General features: G+C 48.0%; 1 protein-coding gene across 1 annotated transcript in view; it reads right to left on the bottom strand.

The window, feature by feature from the left end:
- The window catches only part of DISP3 (dispatched RND transporter family member 3), a 35,031-nt gene extending 7,670 nt beyond the window's left edge, over positions 1-27,361 (bottom strand). The window contains exons 1-12 of the mRNA XM_055418829.2: positions 26,263-27,361; positions 25,109-25,328; positions 13,090-13,226; positions 11,710-11,844; positions 11,140-11,300; positions 9,812-9,951; positions 8,025-8,173; positions 7,626-7,787; positions 6,555-6,716; positions 4,306-4,419; positions 3,345-3,481; positions 1,975-2,159 (exon numbers count right to left, since the gene is read on the bottom strand). Coding sequence (XP_055274804.2) covers positions 1,975-2,159; positions 3,345-3,481; positions 4,306-4,419; positions 6,555-6,716; positions 7,626-7,787; positions 8,025-8,173; positions 9,812-9,951; positions 11,140-11,300; positions 11,710-11,844; positions 13,090-13,226; positions 25,109-25,328; positions 26,263-27,361 — 2,801 coding nt within the window. The remainder of the gene's footprint in view (positions 1-1,974; positions 2,160-3,344; positions 3,482-4,305; positions 4,420-6,554; positions 6,717-7,625; positions 7,788-8,024; positions 8,174-9,811; positions 9,952-11,139; positions 11,301-11,709; positions 11,845-13,089; positions 13,227-25,108; positions 25,329-26,262) is intronic.
- Between the last annotated feature and the right edge of the window lie 407 nt (positions 27,362-27,768).

The raw sequence follows: 27,768 nt of genomic DNA, 5'->3' as shown, positions 1-27,768 counted from the left end.
AAAGAATCTGCATGTAATGCAGGAGACCCGGGTTGGAAAGATCCCCTGGAGAAGGGAATGGCAACCCACTCCAGTATTCTTGCCTGGAGAATTCCATGGACAGGGGAACCTCGCTGGCTATAGTCCACGGGGTCACAAAGAGTCAGACACGACTGACTGACTAACATACTTTCTTGATGTAGTTCCAGGTGCTTTATAGAATGTTCTAAGCTCATCCAGGCATTATGACCCCAGTGGCTATTGTGTATCTGCAGAGGGAGCCTAGCCCTAGAGGGCAGGCAGAAGGACCCTTCACCTCCCGAGGCAGGTGGGCCAAACTGGAATGGCCCATTGAGCCCATCTTGGTCACCCCCCGGCCCCAAGCTGAGTCCAGCCTCGTGTGGGTGCTTGCTGCCCCAAGGCCAGGCCCTGCCAAACAGACCATGGTCCCTGGTGTCAGAAGCGCAGGCCCTGCACTGCCGTTATCTGAACTGCGACAGCAGCGGGCTCTTCCTTTCGGAGCATGTATTGTAATTTGTAATGACACTGCGCTTGACTTGCTAGCTGCTGTCTCCTGCTAGTCAGCCCGAGGGCAGGAGTCACATCTGTCATGTTTACCATCCCCAGCACTAGCCACATGCCGGCCCACTGTCAGTGCTCAAGGTTTATTAAATGAATGAATGGGTGAGAGAGTAAGGCCCTCAGCTAACACAGCCTCAATGGTCAGAACGTGGGGAGGAACCTGGGAAAAGATGCCCCCAGCTGGCTCAGAGACTCCCCAAGGCACAGCACACATTAAGTATTTGGGGGCAGTGACTTCATGCCAGGGCGTGGTATATAGTAGAAAAGGACAACAGACACGGGCTCTCCCCGTCACCTTACAGTCTCAGGGAGTGTTAGTCGCTCAGTCGTGTCCGACTCTTTGTGACCCCATCGACTCTAGCCCGCCAGGCTCCTCTGTCCATGGGATTCTCCAGGCAAGAATACTGGAGCGGGTTGCTTGCCCTCCTCCAGAGGATCTTCCTGACCCAGGGATGAAGCCTGGGGCTCCTGCGTTGCAGGCAGATTCTTTAGGGGGGGGCAACACTAAACAAATAACTTCTGAATTAAGTGCACGCTCTGAGAGTGGACAGAGCCCTGCAGAGGCGGGCAGAGTGCACTCATCCTCTCCTTCACTCATGTGCACAAAAAGTGTTTCCTGAGCACCTGCTACGTGCCAGGCCCTGGACCAGGTGCGGGGACATGGCGGGAGGCCACGTTCTCCTGAGCAAAGACACATACGAACCAGCTGTCAGTGTGACTCCAGGAGGTGACGGGAACCGGAAAGAGAGCAGCTGGGTGATGTATGGGGAGAGTCAGGGTGTGGCTGTTTCAGCTGGGGGAGGGCGGTCGGGTCAGACAGCCGTGGGTGGGGAGTATCTGGGTAAGGACCTAAATCTTGAGAAGGAGTCAATCATGGACTTCCCTTGTGGTCCTGTGGTTCTGGAGGAGCTGGGGAAGAGCACCATAGGTCCAGGGAACAGCAAATGCAGGAGTTCTGAGCTCGGAACTGCCTGGTGTGCCAAGGGGAAGGCAGACGGCATCTCTCACAGAGCCATTCAGAGGATAAGGGGCAGATGGGGGAGAGAACAGCGAGCCTGGCATCTTGGGGTTCCTCCATCCCCAGCCCTGGGGGGAAGACTGTCTAAGCACATGTGTGGAAATAGGCAGAGGTTTCTTTTAAAAAAAAAGAATTTTTTTTTTAATGTGGACCACTTTTTAAAGTCTTTATTGACTTTGTTACAATATTGTTTCTGCTTTAGGTTTTGGTTTTATGCCCCTGAGGCATGTAGGATTGTAGCTTCACTGACTAGGGATTGAACTTGCTCTCCCTGCATTGGAAGGCGAAGTCTTAACCGCCAGACCAACAGGGAAGTCCCTGGACAGGGGCCTGCTGACCTCTCTGGTGGGAGGGGCAAAGGAGTAGGAACCGGCTCATCTGCAAGGCTCTGTTACCGGGTGTGCTGCTGCTCCTTGGCGGCCACGTAGAAGCTGAAGTCAAGCTTCCAGCCCCGCTTGGTGTCGCAGGCCAAGGTCGTCACCATCCACTTGCGGGAGGGGCTCGCCGCCTGGAGCAGCCCTACTGTAGACATACAAGCGGTCAGCTTCTTGGTGAAGTTACCAAAAGGCGCTCTATACACCTAAGCAGTGGATTGACAGAGACAAGACAGGTGACTCCGGGAGGCCGCCTCTGCCTGGGCTGGGCCTCAGGCTGGGTCCCCTCCCTCCTAGGAGAGCTCCCCGCCCCCCGCCCCTGTTCCAGCCCCCAGAGTTGGGGGAAGAGCTCTGGGCAGAACCCAGGAGGCCTGGGTTCGAGTTTAAAGGTGGGGCAAACCCTTCCCTCTCTCTCTGAGCCTCAGTCCTTCCTTCAACTGAGGATTTACTCCAAGCCAGCCCTGAGCTGGGCTGTGAGAATACGACACTGAACCAGATGGGCTTGGTCCCTGCCCTCCCAGAGCCACCAGTGACGATGGCTTCAGATTCTTTGAAGGGTTGACTTGAATATTAGGATGATAAGACCCAGGAGGAATGGGGCAGTGGAAGAGGAGGGTGAACTGAGAATTATTTCCAGGACATGGCCCAGGGAGGAGGTGACATTATGCTAAGAAACCTGAACGGGGAGCCAGCCGTGCCTTAAGCTGGAAGGCAGGCTCTCCAGGCAGTGGGAATCACCTTGTAAACATTAGTGTAAAGGTCAGAGCCAGGGAATACCTCACATACTCCATCTTTCAAATGGAAATACAAATCCTAATCAGATGAGTTGACATGAGTTGACATGGGTAACTGTCACCCTGGAGGTGTAACATGTTAAAGAAACACCAATGATGTTTGAGAGGAAAAAATCAGAGGCCTAGGTTGGCCCTGGGAGACCCTTTTCTGGGGGTGTTAGAACAGAGGCTGAAAACAACAGTCTAACTCATGGCTCCCGTTTACTGAGTGCTTACTACATTCCAGGTGTTACAGAACTCACAGGCCTTGCCTCAAGTACCCCCAGCAACCCTGGGTGGTACCTTTCATACCCCCATTACACAGATGAGGAAACTGAGGCTCAGAGAGATGAAGTAATCTTCCCAAAGACACATAGGTTATAAATGGCACAGCCAGGACTCGAACCCAGGCCTGGCTGACTCAGCAGCCCTGCGTTCACCACTCTGCAGGTCCCTGCTGTGGGCCTGGCTGATGGCAGGAGAGGGTCCTCATTTGCCTGGAGCAGGTCCATCCTGGAAGACCCTGCCCCTACCCCCATGTGGCCAGTGCCCACCAATGCAGCACTGAGGGCCCCTTCCCTGGTCGTGGCAGCTCACTTCATGAGAGCCCAGGCTTACCTCGAAGGAGGGCACCTCCCCGTCCCCAAGGGACACGGTCTGCCAAGGGGCAGGCAGGCTGGCGTTGAGGGAGAACCTGTAGACAGCTGGGTGGCCTTTGTTCTTCACCTTGGAGATGTACACGGTGCCTGGGGAGTCTAGGGACAAACGAGGAGTGGAGAAGGGGGGACGATCACCTCGGCTGGCATCCCCTGACCCTGCAGCAGCCCAGCCTCTGCTCTGCTGACTGAGGAGCTGAACCTGATCTCGGGCTCACCTCCAAGTGTTGGTTCTGTTCCTGTATACTGGATCGAGCCCACCGCAGTGGTGGGGGGGCAGGTGGTGGTGGACACCGGGATGGCGCAGTGACACAGATGGAGGAGAGGTGGTGGTGGACACTGGATGGGGAGGTGGCAGGCGTGGAGGAAGTGACAGTGCGGGTGGAAGCCGTGGTAAAGATGTTCCAGTATGGACTAGGGAAGTGGCAGTGATGCCAATGACAGGAGCATAGTGTGAAGGCTGGGGCCACATTGGTGGTGATGATGGTGGGCACAGAGGGGGTGATGATGGTTGTGGGGTGACAAGGACATATGGAACTGCCCTGGGGGTTAATTCCCACATGTATCCCAGCATCCCCCCTCTGACGGGGACACCAGAAGGGATAAGCTAGGCTCCAGTGTTCAGGAGGCCCCCTCCCCCAAATCAGGATGGATCCGGCACACAGGGCAGGTTCATGGGGCAGCACAGGCCAGGCTGGGGTGTGGCAGGAGGGGATTGCTTTGTTCTGGCCAAGGAGAGCTGGTGGGACACTGGGCGAGGGCCTCAAGTTCACTCCCCCACCCCCACCCCACCCCACCTAACCCTGTTGTTCTTGAAGGAGAATCAAAGAAAGGATTTTGTCTGCTCTCCCTGCAAGACCCCCACACCCTTGTACCAGGACATCCCGACACCCCCACCCAGACAGTCCACATTCCCCACTGACCCTGCAGGGTGGCCTCAGGCCGGCTGGCCCAGGACACCCCAGAACCCCGCTTCTTCTTCTCCAGGGACGTCCGGATGTTGTTCTGCAGGCTGTGGGGCTTCTCCTGGAACAGACCTACCCCCCGCGTCGTGTCAGGGACAGGAGGGCCTCCCCGGCTGGGCTTGGCCGAGGTTGGGACAGTGATAATCCCAGGGACACGGGCTCCGGAGCCCTCAGAAAAGGGGGTGGTGTCAGGGTGTCTGGGGAAAAAGTTCTTTCTAAAACAAACGTGGGGGGAACTGAAGAAATGCCAAATGCATAAGAATCTTAAGGCAAAAGAAAGGTACCCACCAGCCTTACCCAGAGACATTCAGAAGCTTTCCCTACTCACCCTCACCTTGCCTCAGTTTCCCCCTCTGTCAAATGGGATGACACCCCCAAGGGTTACCTCCGGAGGGTGGCTGAGGGACCAAAGGGGACGCTGCATCTCACGGGCTTAGCAACGTGTCTGGCTCATGCTGAATGCTCCATAAATAGGAATAATTAGAAACGGCAGAGATGAGGGGAGACTGCCTGTTTTGCCCCAAGCATTGTAGATCAATTTTTTGTTGGTTTTGTTTTTTTAATGAGCTACATTTTACACCTTCAAAAATGCAATCCTCACAGTAATTCTAGGAGGTGGTTATTATTAACCCCATTTGACAGAGAAGAAAGCAGAGGTTCGAGGAGGTTACATGATCTGTAGGGGAAGTGAGAGGCGGAGGCCAGCAGGACAGGTCCTGTCTGCCCCTACAGCCGAAGCTCTTTTTGCTACAACATGAAGGGCCCCTTTAAGAGGCTGAGAGATACAAGGGGCCCTTCTCCAGATGTTTCCAGGAACTTTGGGATCATCCCAGGGTCTGTCCATCTATGAAATGGGAACAGATGTGGCTTTTTGCCTCCAGGCCCCAAGGGATGGCGGGAGGCCTTATAGGGGCAGTGAGAATAGAATGGAATTCAATGCCCAGGCAGGCGGGAGTGGAGGAGGGGAGGTGGCCAGGTCGCCTCCAATTCAAGAGGGGATCCTCAGGCACCTCCCTGAGCCGCTACCGATTATCATGCATTCGGCTCATGCCATCACCAAGGGGAAGGCCAGGTTAATCTGAACACCCCTAATTACATGAAGGCAATTACAGCAGTCAGCGGGTCTTCCCCTAGGAGCTGGAAGCGCTCACCCAAGCGTCTTCTCATTTGCTTTCTAACCACCCGGCAAAGTGGTATGACCTTGGGTCGACTTGCCCCGCCCCACCCTGGACCTCATCAGACTAACTCTAAGACAAGCAGACATCTTTATCTCACCGCTTTGCTCATCCCCGGCACACGCTCCATCGCCACGTCCTGTGGATGTCACCTCCTAGAAACCTCGTGACTTCACTGCCACCATCAACCACGCTGGCCCCAGCCCCCAACAGTCTTTTGTCGAGATGACTACACCAGCCATGTTCCACGCAGCCCTCCGACCACACAGCAACTGGCCCCTCCGATTAAAGCCCTCCACTAACTTCCAGTGATAATGACAGTGTAATCCAGACTGCACTGTAGCCCACCAGGCCCATCTGGCTAGCTTTGGCTGATGCAACTACCTCCCTCAAACCTGGTCCTAGTGTTTCCCGCCTCTGGTGCTCCCCTTGCCTAGACCACTTCCCTCCTCTCCCCTCCCAGCCTGGCTAAGTCCTTCCCATTCCACGAGTCTTGGCTTAGATAGTCCCTCCTCCAGGAAGATCTATCTCCATGGTGCTGAGTTCCCCAGGCACCCTGCTTTTCATCCACCATAGCTCAGATCTACTATTACATGGCCTCTGCAGCAGTGGAGTGAATTCCTGAGCTTAGGAAGCCTGTCCTGCCCACTGTGGCCTCCCCAGCACCAGCACAGCTGGTGCCCAAGAAGTATTCATTTAATGAAATGTGGAAACACTGACACTCCCTGGTGGCTCAGATGATAAAGAATCTGCCTAGAGTGCGGAAGACTTGGGTTCGATCCCTGGGTCGGGAAGATCCCCTGGAGAAGGGAATGGCTACCCGCTCCAGTATTCTTGCCTGGAGAATCCCATGGACAGAGAAGACTGGTGGGGTTACAGTCCATGGGGTTGCAAAGTGTCGGACATGACTGAGTGACTAACACTTTTTAGAGGTGGAGTTGATTTCCTAAGCTCACACGGTGATGGGGAGCCTGGCATCTCTAGTCTTGGGGATGTGGACTCCAAAGAGGACACCCTGGCAGGAAACCTCACCTGAACAGGTGATGCAGGAGATGCCCTCGGCGCTCAGGTTGTACTTGAGGTCCAGCAGCACCTGGATGTTGGTATCGGGCCGGAAGAGCAGCGGGGCCCGGCTGGCGGGGCGGAGCCGGCTGGCGAACACCAGGGACAGGACGAGGATGGAGACGAAGAGTCCTGCGAGGAAAGGACACTGTGCTAGGCAGGGCCGGGGCCCTGGGGCGGGGGACACATGCACAGCCGGGGCCTCGAGAGCCCCGGGAAAGAGCTGCTCCCTCTATGGGGAGGAGGAGGAGGCCAAGTATCCCAAGGGAGTGGGCAGAGGCCCAGCATGCCAGCCTGTGGGTGAGGCTGCCGGGATCACTCCCTTGAAGGTAGAGGCCGGTTGTCATGTATGTCACCAGGGGTCAGACTCCAAGTTCCAGCTCACATTCCTGGACAAGCAGCAGCCATCATCTTAGAGCCCTAACTGTCTATAAAGAGCCAGTACATCCACTGAGCGACTGAACTGAACTGAACTGAACATCCACTTGGTCTTACACAGACCTAAATCTTCACAACGATAATAATAATAGCACTTAACTTTCATTGAGCACTACTGCATGCCTCACACTGGGCTAAATCCTTCACACATACCGTGGTTTCCTGACAACAGCCTTACTAGATACGCTTCTTCTCCTCAGTCATAAGATAGGAAACTGAGATGCAGACTAACTGCCCCAGTCCAGGTGACACTGCTAGAACGTGGCAGAGTCAGGATCCCAACTAGCCAAGCTGGTCCAATGCCAGAGCCCAAGCACCGAGCACTCTGCTCTGCTGTCCAGCATGATGACCAGGACGGAGGAGGTGCTCAATAAGCAACAGCTATTGTGGGACCCGCTTTATTCTCTGCAGGGAGGGGGTGAGGCTCTGAGAGAGTGGGCAACCTGAGCCCGGGTCTCTGACATCTAGCTCATCTGTGGGACAAGGGACGGGCTCCCAAGACCTGCATGTTCTTTGAGAAAATGGCGGGGGAGTCTGCTCTCCACATCTCAGGTGCTGGGAGACACTGCGAGATGGGGGAAGGAGAGTGGAGAGCCCACTTACCCACAATCACCCAGCGGCTCTTGACGGCCGACCACAGGACCCAGTGGTGCAGCAGCTCCTGCAGCTGGGCAATGAGCTGCCCCCGGCTGCCCCCGTTGGGGGCCGGCTGCAAGCCCTCGGGGGGTACAGACACCAGGGACACATCTCCCAGCTCCAGCGACACTGCCAGGGCAGAGCAGCGGCCCATCAGAGGGCTGACCCAGAAGTGGGTTAAAGTCCCCCTGGTCCACACCGCCTCCAGGGAAGCTCATGTGCTTGACAGGGATCCTCCCAGGTATCTCATCCTACCCCCACCTCAGGACCAGATGGTCCTCACAGTAGCTCATCAAGGCACTTCCCCTGGCAGAGGCGGCCGCCTGGGTCCCGCAGGTTCAGCGGCAGGCCTGCACCCCCTCTCACCTGGCTCCTCCTCCACAATCAGCAGGGGGATGTCATCATCCAGGTAGGGCATGGGGCCCTGTGTGGGCCCACCCCCAGCCCGCTCAGGAGCCGTAAACACGTCCCCAGGGAAGTGCGGGGAACTCCTGCGGCCGCACTTCTGGTTGCAGCTGTGGAGAGAGTGGGGGAAGGGTGAGTCCTGGGAGTCCAGGCTACATGTCCGGGCTACATGTGAACCAGGCATCACATTGCTGCTGACAACCCACAGGACATGCCTCCCAGGCTTCCAGGAGCCTGTGCCTGAATTCTCACCAGTGTCATCTCCCCCAGGGCCCTTGGGTACTACAGTTCCTCTGGGGAGACAAATGGTGACAGCAGCCATCCCTAGGGACAGCAGATGATGGCACGCAGCTGTCCAAGCATAGAGGTGACTACAGCAGGGGGATCATGCCTGTGCTGTCAAGTGCCCGGGGCCCTGAGACCAGGGGGATGGGGAAGCGGGGCTGGGCTGAGTGTGCAGCTGAGGCCTTAGTTGGAGTGAATATGGGGGACCAAGGCTCACCCTGGAGACTGGGGGCAAGAACAGTGCACACGGCAAATGTGCCAGGAGTGCTCAGTGCCAGAGAGTGAGCTAGAGCTCCTCGTGGATTCTCTCATTAATCCCCACAGGGTTGTATGTACCCATTTTACAGAACAGGAAACTGAGGTGCAGAGAGGTTAAGTTACATGTCCAAAGGTCCACAGTTCCCAGGCAAGGAGGCTGAGGCTGCGTCCCCTACCCCAGACTGCGGGAAGGGACAGGGTGGGCTTAGTTGGTGTCTCTGTAGAAATCAGGGAAAAGGAGGCTTTTACCCAAGTCACTTTGCTTCTATGTCACAAAACTGTCATAGAAACAGTCAAATCTGAATGGCCACAGTGCAGACGACTGTACCTCAGCTAGAGGGCTCTTGTGCAGTGCCCAACCTGAACCACCATACATGGAGACTCTGAAGCAAAGGTATGCGTGGGAGAGCTAAGGAGTCCTTCCCAGGCCTTAATCTGAGTTCCCTGCTGGACTCTCATCTCCTTCCTGCCCCTCGTCTCACCATGGTCAAGTGGACACTGTCACGGACCCCTGACAGTCCTGCATTTGCCTGCCCTGTACCAAGGCCAGACCCTCTATCATTCCCTAGTACTCCCAACCCAGACAGCCACTCAGGCCGGATTCCATTTGAACAATGTGCCCCCTGCCCTAACCCTGCTGGCTTGGCCCACAAGACCCGAAGCCCTCTACCTTCAGCTGCAGCAGCTCTGTACTGATCCAATCAACTTTGCACCTGGCTCACTGGGTCTAAATACAGTTCCTTTCTCAAGATGAGAACCCAGAAGACATTTAACCTGGTGGCTAAGAGCATGGGATCCAGAGTCAGATTATGGGGGTCTAAATTTCCGCTCTGCTGTCTATTAAATGGATAACTTTGAGAAAGCTGCCCAGCCTCTCCAAGCCTTTGCCTCCTTGTCTACAGACATTTCACAAAACGGGTGAAATAAGAGGACCCAGCCCCTTGGGTCCCTGGGGATGGCAGTAAGATCTTATACAAAAGCACTTAGCCCACTTCCTGGTACACAGTAGGTGATCAAATGAAACTATTAGACAGGAGTGTGCAGAAGTGCTAGCACAGGACGGGGCATACAGAAGGTGCTCAGTAGTGAATCATGAGGCTTTTGGGAGAGAGGATGGTGTGCTGAATGGCCCCCCAAGGGCCTGTTATGGCTAGTCCGTGAGAGCAGGACACAGTCCCTGTGCCTCCCTCACCCACCCGGCTCACCTGGTCTGGCAGGCATTCTCCAGCGGTGCCATGTAAAGGTTCCAGATGCCCAGGGCAGCGGGCATGGTGAAGAGCACTGCCAGCCAGCAGCAGGACACGATCAGAGACATGAACAGGCCGAAGTCGTGGACAGCTGGGATCTGGTGATGGAAAGGTGGGGGCAATGGGAGGGGATCAGGCCTGGAGCCCAAGGAGCCCAGGGACCCTGCAGCACTGGGCCCTGACCACCCCCAGACTGAGGCAGGATGCGAAGGCTGACGGTGCTGGAATGAAGGCACTGGCCTAGGAGGATGTCAGAGGGCCGGGCTGGAGCCAGGGGTGTGGCAGAGACGGAGAGTCCAGCCTCTGGTCGACACTGCAGCCCTCTGCCCGGAAAAGTGCCTGGCACAGAGCAAGCGCTCTGTAACTCATTACAGGAAGGACAGAGGAAGACACACACTGTCAGAGCAGGGCACACGTTAGCAGAGGGGAAGAGAGAGAAAGCTGCCGCAGGGTGTGCCCCAGGAGTGTCACGGGGACCTGCGCAGGGTGTGGCCGTCAGAGGGAAGCTGCAGCCAACAAGCAGACAGGCCTCCCTTTGCTGTCTATGGAACACTTTCACAAGCATCTCATTCCAGTCTCTGATGATCCACATGTGAGGAGAGTGAGGCTCACAGAAGTTAAACAAGCTGCCTAAGGTCACACAGCCAGAAAATGGCAGAGAAGGGATGGAGATCCAGCTCAGCTTGTTTTCTGGGCGTGGTTCTCTAGTAAAGCCTACAGAATCCCAGAGCATCTAGTGGTTTCTAGACAGCATCCTCAGCCCAGGTCATAAGACCTCCCAGACTCAGACAGGTTCACTGCCTTTCAGGCTCTGTTGGCACCGAGGACCTGGCCTAGGATCCTTTTCCCAAGCCCAGCTCAGACAGGAAGGAGTGTGGGGCCAGCGAGAGGGAAGTGTGTGTGAGGGATAACAACGCAGCATGCAGCTGGTGGGTGGAGAGGGCCCTGCACTGGGGTCAGGAGTCATGGGCAGGCTTACCATGTGTCAGCTGGGGGACCTTTGGAAACAACCGCTAAACGCCCTTCAGGGCTGAGAGTGGGTTATCAGTAATGAGCACCAATAAGAAACACAATTTGTATTACTAGAACTCTCCCATTTGTTAAGTTCTGGTGATGGTGATTAGTAACAAAAAATGGACTCTAGGGACGTGGCAAGTACCTTGAGGCGGAGGCTGCGTGGCCCCAAGAGAAGGGGTGGGTGGGAAGAGCGGAGACCAGGGTCCAGGTATGCATGGGCGGGGGTGGGGGCAGGGGACGCCAGGCCGGGCTGGAGGGCCGGCTCCCACCTGGGAGAAGACGTTAGCCGCGTAGGCGGCGGCCGTGGTCAGCGAGGTGAAGAAGGTGGCCTTGCCCGCCGTCTGGATGGTGTGGATCATCCGCAATTGAGGGTCTTCCAGGTGGGTGGCCTGGCGGTAGGTGTTGATGAACACAAAGACGTCATCCACGCCTACAGGAGGGGGCCGGGCCAGCCGGGTTACTCTGCTGTGTCCAGGTCAGATCTAACCTGGGTCATGAACCCAAGACCCATCCTCATGCTGCACGGGCCCCCTCCCTCACCAGAGCCAGACCCCTTCCTCCAAATCGTCACCACCCCTCACCTTTCCCACCATGCTTAACCTTCACCCAGCATATCCACCCACTCCTTTCACCTCTGGGGGGTTCCACCCACCATATGCCAAGAATCACACACCACTCACACTCTGCCCACCCTCCACCCCAAGTCCAAGGCTCTGAGGTCTGAGAGAGGACTTTTTTAGAGCCCCCATGGAAGCCAGACTTTGCATGCTGTAAAAGGCCCTTTGGGGGTCAAATTCCCAAGTGGGAGGCCCATTACCATGGGAACAGAATCAACTCACCGATGCCCACTATCACAAAGGCAGCCACCCCATTAAGGATGCCCAAGTACTGGATACCAAAGACCACGTGGTACAGGAAGAGCGCCACCAGGCAACTGAGGCCGATGCTGGCAATCCCGAAGAAGGACAGGAACACTGGGCAGGGCAAGAAGAACAGTGGATGGAGTGTGGGGACCCAACAGAACACAGCCTTTCAGTGTCTCTGGCCCCGGCTGGGTCCTGCCTCATACACCCCCATCCCCGGGGGCACCTTCACCACCCTATCCGAGCCCAGTATATTTCTCTATGCCCTGAGAAGGTGTTGGGCAGGAGGCCTGAGTAGCAGATGAAGCCCTTGTTGAGTAAGTCAGGTTGTTCATGGGCCCTCATCTTTGCAGAGCTTACTTCACATGCTAGTAGGGAATTATTATATTTTTAACATCTGTCACCCCAGTAAATTAGAGGTTCCATGGAGGGCAGAAGTACATCAGTGATGTTCACTACTAGAACTCTGGCACCTGAGAGCATCTGGCACATAGTTGGTGCCCAGTTAATATTTGTTACATGGATGAGTGAATTTCTTTTCCATTTTTGAAGGCATGACCAATCTCTCATCCACTTGGCCAATAAAGAGTACCTTCTGTATATGTAGAAAAAAGCAGCTAGGGTGCATGGGGAGGGAGTGGTGGAAAAGTGAACTGGGAGTCTAATGGCAGCTCACCTGGGACTTTAAAACAGGCTGAGGATGGGACTTCCCTGGCAGTGGTCCAATGCTTGGGAAGCTACTTTCCAGTGCAGGGGACGCAGCTTTGATCCCTGGTTGGCAAACTAAGATCCCACATACCACATGACAACTAAGTTGGTGCGTGGCAACTACTGAGCCCATGCGCTCTGGAGCTCACGCACCGTCAACTAGAGAGCCTGTGTGCCACAACTATAGGGAAACCCATGAGCTGCAACAGACAATTTACACTGCAATGAAAGATCCCACATGACACAACGAGGATCCCACAGTTCACAACTAAGACCCATGACAGCCAAAAGAATAAATGTTAAATAATAACAATAATAAACAGGCCAAGGAATAACCCATAAAGTGTCCAATACTCCAAACTCCACAAAACTTATCAACAAGATAAAGACCGTCAAAGAACAAAAGGTTCAACTGTACAAGGTCCTGGGGGAGCGGGCCATGGGGCATGGCCCAGCCTGCCTCTGTACCTCAGTCTCCCTGCCCAGGGTTAGAAGGTGATGTCTAAGCAGCTGTCCCACTGCCAGCTCTGATACAGTGGACTCAAGCCCATTTCTGGCATTCCTGAGCAGGAAGGCTTTGTCCAGAGAGAAGCACACTGGGAGGAAAGAAGGGGCTGGCTCCATGCGGGGCTGCTGGGGAAACTGTACCTGAGCAGGAGGTGAGAATGTAGACGAGGGCAGCGATGCAGCTGCTGCTGATGAAGGCCAGGAGCATGTCGTTGTTGAAGGTTCTGCGAACCTCATAATCAAAGAGGTCTGTGCCCCCATACAGGACCTGGACTTTGCTGGGAAGGGAGGACACAGAGGGAGGGAAGACAGAGGGGATCAGAGATGGAGGAGGACCACGAACCATACACCTACCTCCTCAGTGGCTCTCTACCTTGGTTGTACATTATGATCACCTGGGGGCTTTCAAGAATCCTGATGTCCAGGTCATACTCTAGACAAGTGAAACCAGCATGTCTCGGGTGGGACTGAATTATCAGTGAGGTTGAGATTGCTGCTTCACACAGATAATAGTCAATTATAGCTGAATTCTATGTCATTCTCAATTATCCTCAATTCTGAATTGTTCACAGCAAAATTCTAAATTCAAATCAGCTTCCAGATACTCAAGTCTTACAGTGCTATTCAGTGTCCATTTAACAGAAGCTATTAGAAAAACTTAACCAAGTTGGTGAAGTTGATTTTTAAAATACCAAGAGGGGTGAGATCTGTTCCTGGTCAAGATGGAGTAACAAGATGAAATCTACATTTCCTCTCCTGTGAAACTAACAAAAAAAAAAAAAGAGAGAGAAAATAGGTGAAACAAGATTCTGGACATGACAACAAAGAATGGTGATCTCTAAGAGATAATAAATAAAATGGACTTTATGGTCACTCTGACTTACTGGCTTGAGAAAGTTTCCAGGCTTTGGTGCATCCTAATATATGGCGCAATGGTAAAGAGCCCACCTGCCAATGCAGGAGACACAAGAGACACAGGTTCAATCACTGGGTCAGGAAGATCCCCTGGAGTACAAAATGGCGACCCACTCCAGTATTCTTGCCTGGAAAATTCCATGGACAGAGAAGCCTGGCTGGTTACAGCCCATGGGGTCACAAAGAGACACAAATGAGTGAATGAGCAAGCAACATATGGGTTAACAGACATCTTACAAGAGCCTGAAAGTTTTCCAAACTTGATGAAAATGATAAACCCCTTGATTCAAAAAGTTTGAGCAGCAGACCCCAAGCACAAAAAATCGCGAATAAAACAACAATGCACATCATAATCAAATTGCTCACAATAAGTGACCAAGGTAAAATCTTGAAAGCAGACTGGGGAAAAAAGATGCATTATGCACAGAGGAACGAAAGTAAGAATGACAGGAGATTTCTCTTCAGAAACAATGCAAGTGAGAAGACAATGGAGCAAGATCCTTTCCATACTGAGGGAAAAAGGCAACCCAGAATTCTATAATTTGAAATATATATTTCAAAAACAAAGGTGAAATAAAGATTTTTTTTCAGTATACAAATCCCGAAAGAATTCATCTTCAGTACCCCTTCACTACAAGAAATGTTAAAGAAAATCCTTCAGGGAGAAGTCAAATTATTACAAATGGACATACACATCTACACAGAGGGATAAAAAGGACTAGAGATGGTAACAACATGAATAAGAGCATAAAAATTTCTTACTACATAAATCTTTTAAAATGATGGCTGACCATTTAAACAGAAATAACAGTAATGTGGTGTGGGGTTTATAACATGAAAATAAAATATATGACAACAACAGTATAAAGGTCAGGAGGAAGGCTGGATGGCATCACCGACTTGATGGACGTGAGTTTGAGTGAACTCCGGGAGTTGGTGATGGACAGGGAGGCCTGGCGTGCTGTGATTCATGGGGTTGCAAAGAGTCGGACACGACTGAGCGACTGAACTGAACTGAACTGAACTGATACATCAAGTGGTCTAACATCATTTGAAGGTACACTGATAACTTAAGGATATATACTATAAACCCTGAAGCAACCACTAAATTAAATATTTATAGCTAAAAAATCAAACAAAATAAAATGGAATAATGAAAAATTCTCAGTCCAAAAAAAGGCAGTTAGTGTTAGTCACTCAGTCGTGCCCAACTCTTTGCAACCCCATAGACTGCAGCCCACCAGGCTCCTCTGTCCATGAGATTTTCCAGGCAAGGATACTGGAGTGGGTTGCCATTTCCTTCTCCAGGAGATCTTCCCAACCCAGGGATGGAACCTAGGTCTCCTGCACTGCAGGCAGATTCTTTACCGACTGAGCTACAAGGGAAACCCATCTAAAAGAAGTCAGGAGAGAGGAAAAAGGAACTAAGAATATATGGGGCAAAGAGAATAAAATAAAACTGTCTTATGTCTAACCATGTTAACAACATACAGTTTAGTTAACATCTCAGTTTAGTTCAGTCCCTCAGTCACGTCCGACTCTTTGCAACTCCGTGGACTGCAGTACGCCAGGCTTCCCTGTCCATCAGCAACTCCCAGAGCTTACTCAGACTCATGTCCATAGAGTTGGTGATGCCATCCAACCATCTCATCCTCTGTCATCCCCTTCTCCTCCTGCCTTCAATCTTTCCCAGCATCAAGGTCTTTTCCAATGAGTCGGTTCTTCAATCAGGTGGCCAAAGTATTGGAGTTTCAGCTTCAGCATCAGTCCTTCCAACGAATATTCAGAACTGATTTCCTTTAGGGTGGACTCCTTGCAGTTGGAGCATGCTGGTTGGATCTCCTTGCAGTCCAAGGGACTCTCAAGAGTCTTATCTAACACCACAGTTCAAAAGCACCAATTCTTTGAGGCTAAGCTTTCTTCATAGTCCAACTCTCACATCCATACATGACCGCTGGAAAAAGCAATTTTCTTTAAGAAATCTCTAGTCTTTCCCATTCTATTATTTTCCTTTATTTCTTTGCATTGATCACTGAGGAAGGCTTTCTTATCTCTCCTTGCTGTTCTTTGGAACAGATTAGATTAAAAAAATCAAGACCCAGCTGCCTACAAGAAACTCATGTTCAATGTTGACACAAATAGGTTAAAAATAAAAGTACAGAAAAAAGTACCATGCTGACATGAACCAAAAGAAAGCTAGAATGGTTAAATTAATAATAAATGAAATAAATTTCAGAGCAAAGAATATTACTATAAATAAAGAAAGTCATTTAAAAATTATAAAGGGCTCAGTTCGTTAAAAGAATGCAACAATACTAATTGCTTTGGACCTAATAACAGAGTTTTAAAATACATGAAGCAAAAACTGACAGAAATGAAGAAATAAATAGACAAACCTGCAATTATAGTTGGCCATTTCAAAACCCCTTTCTCAATAACTGCTAGAACAATTAGACAGAAGACCAGTATGGATACAGAAGACTTGAGCAACACAATCAACCAACCTGACTTAATTGACATTTATACAACACTCCACCCAACAACAGCAGAATACATTTAAGTGCATAGGGAACATTCATCAAGACAAACCACACTCTAGACCATAAAATAAGACTCAGAAAATTTAGAATAACTTAAGTCATAAAAAGTATGTTCTATGACCACAATGGAATTAAATTAAAAATTAGTGACAAAACACTATCTGGGAAATTCCTAAATATTTGGAGACTAACAAACTTTTAAATAATATAAGGATCAAAGAAGAGATCAAAAGGGAAAACTGAGAGTATTTTGAATTGAGTGAAAATGAAAGTACATGTCAAAATGTGTGAGATGTGCTAAAATGATGCTTAAGGGGAATTTTATAGCAATAAACACCTGTATTAGAAAAGAATACAGTTTTCAAATCAGTGACCTCAGCTTCTGCTGCAAGAAAGCATAACAAGAGAAAATTATACATAATGTAAGTGGAGGAAGGGAAATAACGTAGATCAGAGTATAAATATATAAACAAACAGAAAGAATAAATATCAAAGAAACCAAAATCTAGCTCTTTGAGAGGACCAATAAGATTGATAAATTTCCAGCCAGACTCATCATGAAAAAAGGAGATAAGACACACATGAAGGAGGTGAGACCACTACAGTTTTAGTAAGTATTCAAAGATAATAAGGGGATATTTATTATGAATTACCTTGCACCAACAAATTCTTACCATTTAAATGAAATGGACAAATTTCATGAAATACACTACCAAGGCTTGTGTTAGAATATAGAAATAACTTTAATAGCCCTACAAAACTGTTAGTTGCTCAGCTGTGTCTGACTCTTGGCAACCCCATGGAATGCAGCCTGCCAGGCCCCTCTGTCCACGGAATTCTCCAAGCAAGAATACTGGAGTGGGTAGCCATTCTCTTCTCCAGGGGATCTTTCTGACCCCAGGATCAAATCCGGGTCTCCCACATTATGGGCAGATTCTTTACCGTCTGAGCCACTAGGGAAGCTCCATATGTATATTTAAAAATTGAGTTTGTAGGGACTTCCCTGGCAATCCAGTGGTTAAGACTCTGTACTTTCATTGCAGGGGACACAGGAACATTAGTTCCCTGGTTGGGAACTAATACCCTGCATACTACATGGCATGGCCCAAAACATTTTTTTAATTAAAAAAAAATTGAATTTGTAGTTAAAAATCCCCCAAAGAAAACTCAAGATTCAGAGAGTTTCACTGATAAATTCTACCAAACATCTAAGGAAGAATAATACCAGTTCCATAAAAACCTTCCAGAAAGCTTAAGAGAATATTTCCCACCTCATTCTGGAAGCCATTTTGATATCAAAATCAAACAAAGATACTACAAGAAAACTACAGCCCAGTATACATCATTAACATGCCAATGAACAAAAAATACGAACAGAATCTAAGACTATACAAAAAGGATAATCCCAAGGGGGATCTGCAAGGATGCAAGGATGGTTTAAACTTTAAAACTCAATTAATAGAATTAATCATATTAAACTAAAATTTAAAAATGTATTTTCTCTCTCTAGATGCAGAAAAATATTTGAGAAAAATCCAATATTCACTACTGATTTAAAAAAATAACTTATCAGCTAATTAGGAATAGGAGGGAGCTTCCTTAACCTGATAAGAGACATCTACAAAAACACCTACAGACTTCAGTCAGAGATAACGAAAAGTTGTCCATTCGCATCACTTTCATTCAACATTGTATTAGAGGTTCTAGTCAGTGCATTCAGGAAAGAGAAATAAGTAAAAGAAATCCAAACTGGAAAGGAAGAAGTAAAACTGTCTTTATTAGCAAAAGACATGATTGATTATGTAGAAAATTAAATAGAATCTATGAAAAAAATTCTAGAACTAGTAAGGGAGCTTATCAAGGTCGCAGGACCCAAGTCAATTATATCTCTATATGTTGAGTTGGCCAAAACATTCATTTGGGCTTTCCATGGTATTGTTCTTGTTCAGTCACAAAGTCTTGTTTGACTCTGTGAACCCATGGACTGCAGCACACCAGGCTTCTTTGTCCTTTGCTATCTCCCAGAGTTTATTCAAATTTATGTCCATTGAGTTGGTGATTTTATCTAACCATCTCATCGTTTGCCACCCTCTTCTCCTCCTGCCCTCAATCCTTCCAGTATCAGGGTCTTTTCCAATGAGTCGGTTATTTGCATCAGGTGACCAAAATATTGGAGCTTCAGTTTCAGCATCAGTCCTTCCAATGAATATACAGGGTTGATTTTTTTTAGGATTTATTGATTTGATCTCCTTGCAGTCCAAGGGACTCTCAAGAGTCTTCTCTAGAATCACAATTCAAAAGCATCAATTCTTCAGCGCTCAGCTTTCTTTATGGTCCAACTCTCACATCCATGCATGGTATGGAAAAGCCCCAAAGAACTTTTTGGTCAACCCAATACAAGCAACTAACAACTGGTATACTTTCAACTAACAAGGACATTTTTAAAAATATCATTTACAATAGAATAAGAATGTGAAATAGGGACAAATCTGACAAAAGATATCAGATTCACCAGGTTAACTGGTCATAAGACGCAATACTGTTAAGATGTCATTTCTCCTCAAATTGATCCAAGTATTTGATATAAACATAACCAGGATCCCAGTGGACTTTTATTTGGAGAAATGGATAAGCTGCTTCTAAAATTCATAGGAAGGGGATTCCCTGGAATTCCAGTGGTTAGTTTTCTGTACTTCCATTGCAGGGGGCAGAGGTTCTAACCTGGTCAGGGAGCTAAGCTCCTGCAAGCCACATGGCATGGCCAAAAAAATAAAGAACCAACTATTAAGAAATATAAAATTCATAGGGAAATGTAAAAGCCCCAGAATAACTAAAATAACTTTGAAAAAGAACAAAAAGTTGGCAGACCAACACTTGGACAAGACATGGCATAAAGCTACCATAATCAAGATAGTGTAATACCAATGTGTAAATAAAATTTTAAAAATTGGTTGATGGAACAGAACAGAGCCCAGAAACAGACCCACATATATATGGACAAAAGACTTTTGTCCAAGATTCTAAGTCAATTCAGTGAAGAAAGAATGATCTTTTAAACAAATGATGCTGGAACAACTGGATATCCATATACAATAAAAAATATCATCACCTTATGCTATATATAAAGTATATGTAGTGTATGTCTTATACCATATACAAAGATGAACTAAAAAATGGAATATCACAGAACCAAATGTAAAACCAGTATTAAAATAGTCAAAAGATCTAAATAGTTCACCAACAAAGACAAATGGATGTCAAATAAGCATGTGTACATCACTAGGAAGTACAGAAATCCAAGTTAAAATCACAATGAGCTATCACTACACAGAATGGCTAATTTAGACTTTTTAAACTGACCATGGACTTCCCTGGTGGCTCAGATGGTAAAGAATATGCCTGTAGTGCAGGAGACCCAGGTTCAATCCCTGGGTCAGGAAGAACCCCTGGAAAGGAGTCTGGTGGGCTATGGTCCCTGGGGTCCCAAAGAGTTAGACAGGACTGAGTGACGAACACGTTCACTTTCAAACTGACCATGCCAAGTGTTAGAGAGTTTGTGGAGGAACTGGAATTCTTATACACTGAGTGAGAATGTAAAATGGTACAATCAATTTGGAAAACAATCTGACAGTTTCTTAAAAAGTTAAATTCACATGGGGACTTCCCTGGAAGTTCAGTGGTTAAGACTTTGCCTTCCAGTGGAGTGGGTGGGGGAGCTCAAATCTCACAGATCTTGTAGCCAAAAAACCAAAGCATAAAACAGAAGTAGTATTGTAACAAATTCAATAAAGATTTTAAATAAATGATCCACATAAAAAAAAATCTTAAAAAAATACACTTATGGTTTTTTTTTAAAAGTTAAATATACACCTATCATATGATCTAGTCACACCACTCCCAGATATTTATCTGAGACAAATGAAGGCATGTGTTCACACAAAGGCTTTGTAGCATCTCTATCTACAATAGCCAAACCTGGAAATAACCCAAATATCCATAAACAAAAGGATGAACAAAAGGTGGCGTCTCCACACAATGATATTGCTCAGCACTTAAAAAGAATAAACTGTCAATACATGCAACAACATGGATACAGTTCAAAACAATTACTGAGGGAATGAGATCAGTCAGAGCTGTGCACTCTACATGATGCCACATATACAAAATCAGAAAACGAACACCAATATATAGTGACAGAAAAGAGAAAGTGGCCCTGGGGTGGAATGGGAAGGAAGGTGAGGCGGGATGGAGTGACTGTCAAAGGAACATGAGTAAACTTCTGAGGGTGATGGATCCATTCATTAACTCGACTGTGATAAAGGTTTCATAGTGTATACATGGGTCAAAACTAATCAAATTGTAAACTTTAAATATATGCAGCTAGTGAATATCAACTCAAAGTTGTTTTAAAAAGTCAACCAGGTCACTTAAAAAAAATGTAGAAAAGATCTTTGGATTGACTACTTTTTTGAATTAAATTCAACAAAGGGTTAATTGAGCTTTCATTAGAATTGAAAACTGAAAGTTTGGTCAATTGTTCACTCATTCATTCATTTGTATACCATTTATAGAACACCTTCTAGGTTCTAGGTCCTCTTTTAGTTTCCAGCTATAAAAAGATATAGGCCCAAACTTCTACTCTTGAGTAGAAAGGAATAGCTCATGCAAGACCAATATTCCTGCTTAGAACTACTAAGAAATCAAATAAAACTGGGAAATCATCTATTCGATGACATTAGAGATTTCCTGAAGCAATGAAACTAGAGAGCTGAGACTCCAGAAAGGGAAGAACCTACAAAAGATAAGCTTCCCTTCTACAGCTGTGTTTATCCTGGAGGTATCTGCTGATTCTGAACACAGGCAGGAGGCTGAAAATCTAGGCAGGGAGTCAGAAAAACTAGCAGAGCTGTGGGTAGAGACTTGCAGACCAGCAAAGCATAAAACCAGTTTCTTCTGCAGCACTTCTGCCAAATACTGGGGCAATCTGGGGTATGAGGCTACAAACTTAAGCAGAATGCCTCAGAAAAACCAGAGAAGACATATGTTTAGCTCTTCTGAGAGATCAAAGCTTAGGGTTTGGAACATGTCAGGGGAAACGGGCTCTGCAGAATACACTAGGCTCGCAGTTGAAAATCCTAGAGAACCAAGGGCAAACTAGAGGTAGGCTGTGACTTTTCAGGACTACAAACCAGTTTCAACTCTGTGCAACTGCTGTTTGTTTAAGGTGATCAGCCACAACTCCATCTGCCTAGTGGAGGGAAAGATAAACTTTCTCTGGAAGAAATAACATCATCTGGACCTCTACGTTTCTACATACAATATTCATTACTCAGTAAAAATTACCAGGCATACCAACAGGCAGGACCACATGACCAAAAACCAAGTGAAAGAACAGACCACAGGGAAAAAACCATATCCATAATAACCTAAGCTGGTAAAGAATTCACCTGCAATGTGGGAGACCTGGGTTCAATCCCTGGGTTGGGAAGATCCCCTGGAGAAGGGAATACTCCAGTATTCTGGCCTGGAGAATCCCATGGACTGTATAGTCCATGGGGTTGCAAAGAGCTGGACATGACTGAGCTACTTTTACTTTCATCCATAATAATCTAACTTAATATGCTTAAGAACACAGAGAAGAATATGCACCAAATAAATTAAATGGTGAAAAATTTCACCGAGGATTTAGATCTATAATAAAGAATTATTGGAAATCCTCAACAGAAAGGCACTAACCTTGAAATCTCCAGAGACATTAAACATCAAATTAGATACAACGGAAGACAGGATCAGTGAATCGGAATATCTAAACCAAAACACGTAAAGCAAAGAAAAACCTGGAAAAGAGCACTGAGAACACATGGGACTCATATAAGATAAGCTATAGGAATGTATTGTACAGCATGGGGAATACAGCTAATATTTTGCAATAACTGTACATGGAGTGTAACTTTTAAAATTATATTAAAAAATTTCAATTAAATTTTTTAAATGAAGAAAGCAGCATGCTGACTACCCCAAACTCTTCAGCTTATCTTTCCAGCTCCCACCTTTTATTATCATAGTCATAAATAAAAGACACATGAGACTTTGAAAATATCTAACATTTGTATAGTTAGAATCCTTAAAGGAGATAGGACAGAGAATGGGGTAGAAGCAATATTTGAAGTCATAATAGCCCAGAAATTCCTAAAAGTGATGAGCTATAAACCAGCAGATTCAAGGTCGGTGCACTTCAAGCAGAACAAATACAAAGAAAACCATATCAAAATATAATAGTGAGATTGTTAAAACCAAAAACAAAGAGAAATCTTAAAAGCAGCCGGGGGAATAAAAAAAGACAATTGTTTAAAGGGGCAACAAAGAGATTTACAGCTGACTTTCCCCCCCAAAATGATGAAAGTCAAAACACAATGGACTGATATCTTTTAAAATATTAAAGAAAATAACGGCAAATTCTATACCAGAAGAAATATATTTCAAAAATGAAAGTAAAATAAAGATGCCTTCTAGACAAACAGAGAATTTATCACTATCAAACTGCACTAAAAAAAAATACTAAAGAGAATTCTTCAGATACAAGAAAAATGATCCCAGAGGGAAACATGAAATTGTAGAAAGTAATGAAGAGCAACAGAAAACATAAATATGTGAGTAAATATGGATTCTGACTGAGTAAAATAAAAATGTAATGTCTTATGAGGTTTAAAATGTATATAGAATTAAAATGCATGTAACAATAAGGCAAAAGACTGAAGGGATATAAATGCAATGAATGAGTTCTAAGATTCTGGTATTATCAGGGAAGCAGTAAAAGTGATAATTTATAGTATTCTTTGTAATAAGTCAAGATGTATGTTGTCATTTCTCAGGTAACAAATGATAGACTGATTTAAAAAAAAAAAAGATTTTATTGATCTAAAAGAAGGTATTAACGTCAAGACTATAGAGGTCCTGGTTATCACCATTCCTATGAAGCTCTAGGGGGATGGTAAGGGGAAGAGAATTGTTTTTTTTAACCCAGGACATGGATTTTGTATCAGCAGCTGAATGTATTAAGCATAAGTTAACTGTTGGTATCTAAAATCTTGATGCTCCTTCTACAGCCAGCCCTTCCCAGATTTCCAACCCAGCCAAGGACCTTTCCCTAAGGTACCTCCATCCAGCCAGCCACCCATTCATTCCTCAGAAAAAGAGGTACTGTGCTAGGGGCTACGCCTACAGAAAGGAAGCAGGAGCAATCCCAGTCCTCAACAAACTCATACTCTATGAGAAATAGTTAAACCAGAACTTTTTCAGATTTATAAATAAGTCACCTGCAAACTCTATAGGTCTGGGAAAAGCCTTGATATTCTACATTTTTAACAAGTCTCCAGGTGATGTTAATGCTTACTCGAGATGCACTTTGAATGACAAGGAATTAAAAGAGTAAAATACAAAGTGACAAGCTTTCATCAATACTATGATGAAATTGAGGCTCAGATAGGTGAAATAGCTCACTGAAACTCCCACAATTAGGTGGAGTAACTGGGATCTGACCCCAGATATATCTTACCGCAAAGCCTGTTTGCTCTTTCCTGCCTGTCTTATGTAGAAGCAAAGGGTCTGTGGAAATGGGTAGGGTGATAATTTAATGCAATCTCAAGTAAATAATAGCCAGATTGGATCTTAGTAGATGAATAGGGGTTTGCCTGGCAATGAGGCACTAATGCAAGAAGACTCAGTACAGCAACTGCTGTAAAAACACACAGCACTAGGGCACTGCATTAGAAACCCTGGATTTTAATCCCATTCCACCACTTATGAGCCTCAAAATTTTTGATAGTTTACTTAATTGTACTGTGCCTCAGTTTCCTCATCTGTAGGATGGAGAAAATCATAACAGCTCCTCCCTCATCAGGATGGTGTAAGAATTAAGTTAGATGGTGTGAATAAATGGCTTAGGACAGTATGTGACACAGGACAAGCACAATAAATGTTAACTTTGATTATTACAGTAGCTGTTCAATAAAGGAACGAGGGTATTTCAGACAGAATGATTCCTCCTGTGCCAGGGGTTGACTTGTCAGGGCAAGAGACTGAAAGGTATTGGAGTTATTGCCCCGCAGGACTGACAGATGAACTATCAAGTGATTTTACCGGTGGGGAGGGGCCCAGTTGTTTCTCAGACACACATCCCAAGGACTAGAGGACAATCAGAGCACCTACTGCCCAAATGCTCTGTCACATCTCTTAGCTCATCTCCTTCTAATGACCGCAGAAGGGTAGCAGGACTCATCATTCCCATTTTAGCAGTCACAGAGGCCCAGAGAAGTGAAGTGACTTGCCCACTATCTCCTTGGATAGTAAAGGCAGAGAGGAACTCCTTACTCCCTGGTTAATACTCTTTCCAGAAAGCCTTCTAGCACCACTGCAGAAGAAAATCAATACCCAAGACCTCCAGGGCAGAAGTTCTCCAAAGCTGACATGTTCACTAACCACTAGCACTGATCAGGAAAAGCATCCTTTCATCTGTCATAGTGATGATGAGGATGTATCTGGCTCTGCCTCTGATTTGAAAAGAAAGACTTCCAGGGAAAAGGTTGCAGAAGGGGATCTGGGATGTATGAGAAAGAACCATCTGGAAACCAATTCCCTACCTTAATACAGCCCTTTCCTGGTACAAACAAGGACAGGCACACATCAGATGCAGCTGGACTGCCTACCTAGTGGACTGCTTGGCCAGCATGGCCACATAGGTGACCACAAAGCTCTGAAACTTAGCCCGCTGCTCCTCCCAGCGATCGTCCACCGAGTAGTAGTTGGGCAGGGGTGCTCCAAAGAGGATCTCGCTGCGTAGGAGGGAGCTCTTGAGGTTTTCTGCGGAGAGGCCCTCGTCCACGTACCAGTAGAACTCTGGGTGAGTCATGGCCAGCTCTAGGGAGCCTGCAGGGGCAGGGGTCAAGAGGTCCAAGGAGCTCAGTAAGTCAGCTCCCACAAACCTTCCATCAGAGTCATCCTGCCCTCCTCAACATCTCACCCCCTTTTTAAGGAAATGGAAAACTGTCCCAGCTTGGGCTGCCTCCAACTGTCTCTAACAGGACAGAGGGATGGTTTAGAGAAATCAATGCTGCCCAAAAAGAGCAGCCCCCAAGATCTGCTCAGGTGGCTCCCACTAAGTTTACACCTTCATTTCAGCTTGAACTTCACCTAATACCAAGGCTCAGTCTCTGTAGTCCTGTAACTCCTTCCCATCCCTGTCCCACCTTCATCTGCTTAGAACCCTGCCATGTCCCCCTTAAAACACATACCAAAGCTCTGCCCCAAGGCCAGCCTCTGTCCCCTCCCCATCCTTTCTCAAGTCCCATCCCTAATGTACCTCAAACTAATCCACCTTGATCTTTCTGCAACCTCAGCCTCTCTCCAAATGCCCAGTTCTCTGCAACCACATGCCAGCTCCCCTCTAACCAACGTCTTGCCCTAGCCCCAGGCCAAGCTTTATCTAACTCTGGGCACAGCGTAACTCCCAATCTCCATCAATCTAGGTATGTACCTCCTTCCTTGCCTCCCTCAGATCCCATCTCACATCCAACCCTCTCCCTGCCCTTCTTTAATAAATGGCCTGCAGGCCTGCCCAGCACTCAGCTCCAGCCTGACTCCACTTTACAGCCAATTCCAACTTCATCCTCTTACCAACCTGCAAAGTACTGCAGAGTCAACCTTTCCTTTATCTCCAAGTCCCGCCCCCACCTTATTAACCATGCATCTTCACCCCTAAGCCCCACCTATCCTCAGTCTCCACCCCTTACAAGCCCCGCCTCCAGGGTCCTTCAGACCAGGTTCCTACAGGCCCCACCCCAGCACACCTAGGGCTGCTCACCCCGGATGTCAGCCAGGTCCTGGCCCATGCCATCATAGTAAATCTTGCCACCCCTCTCAGTGGGGAAGAAGTAGGTCATGAGCGAGCTGGGCGGGGAGCAGTAGGAGTAGGAGCCGAGCGGCAGGTCCTTGAGCACTTCATGGGGCTTCCAACAGAACTCCCGGAAGCCCGGGTGATCCATGATCTTGCGCTCAATCTCGTGGATTGTGACCAGCCGCTCACTCGTGAAAATGTTGCGCTCAGCGTCGCCACGTGCCAGGAAGATGAGCTCTATACGCCAGTGCGCATGCGTCTGGGTATTGGCACTCACATAGGAGCGTGAGTAGTCCCAGCGTGAGGCGCCGCGGCGGGCACAGCTCTGATTGGCCTTGGCTTCTATGGGGGGCGGGGCACTGGGTGGGCGCCGCCCACTCTTGTCTGGCCCCGAGTTTATCGGGGCTTCACTCTGGTTGGCTGCTGGCCTCTCCAGGGGTGGAGCCTCTCGCCGTAGACGCCCTCTTCGATTGGCTGTTGGCTTCTGGGAGGTGGTGGTGTCCCACAACAAGCCGCTCTGCGTGGCTACAGCAACCACCGTGTGTGGGGCTCGGCCGGCCGGCCGTGAGCGGTTCCCTAGATGTAGCTGTTGCAATTGCTCTGTGATGAGGCGCTGAAGTGTCTCAGAAGTGAAGTCGGCCAGGTCGCGCCGGTTGCGCCCCCAGGACCCAAACTGGGATTTGAGCGCCAGCGCGAGGGCATCAAAACGCTGGGAGGCCTCGTGGTTGCGGATCTCAAAGGCATTGTAGGAGATGTCAATGTCCAGTGGCGGGTAGTAGAGGAACATGAAGGCTGACAAGGCCATGGGGATGCTGCAGCCCAGAAAGAGCACCAGCCCTGCACAGCACGGATTGGTGAAGGCCCAGCCCAGGGTACTCCAGAAGCCCGAGGCTGGGGGCCAGGAAGGCAAGGTCCAGCGCCGCCAGCAACACTGCCTCCCTGCCCCAGCGTGGGGCCCCGGCTTCTTCTGGCCCCTCCTAAAGGCCTCACCCATTGTTTCCTCCTCCTCTTCCTGCTCCTCCTCTAGCCACACATCTTGCAGCAAGGGGTCATCCTCTGAGTCCATAGCCTACAGGAGAGGGAGAGGGTGAGCAGGCTACAGAGAAGGAGAGGATGGTGCTCCCGTAGCTGCAGTCGCCCACCCTGAGTGTTAACCTCGCCCACTCATAACCAAGACAGATACAACAATGGAATCGCATCAAACAGGCACTTAACTGCACTTAACTGAATTCAACCACATGTGTACAAAACAGAAAGAAAATATCCTGTTATTTGCCCATCACAGCTCCCAACTAGATCAGGGCTTTCAAGGCCACTGAAAAAGGAGAATCAGCGCCCAGTTGCAAACAGAAGAGACATTCCTCCACAAGGAAGGGATATTCGAGGGGAATTTTGATTATGCATGATTTCCCAATTTTTGCTGCATTCTCTGATTTTGGAACTCAAAGCCAATGTGAGGTCTGACTTTGTCGC

Source organism: Moschus berezovskii, chromosome 17 (assembly GCF_049115385.1).
Source record: "Moschus berezovskii isolate FMDL1 chromosome 17, NW_MosBer_1.0, whole genome shotgun sequence".
NCBI classification, from domain to species: domain Eukaryota; kingdom Metazoa; phylum Chordata; class Mammalia; order Artiodactyla; family Moschidae; genus Moschus; species Moschus berezovskii.
Note: the sequence above shows the minus strand (reverse complement) of the source record. Positions and strands in the feature narration are given on the sequence as shown.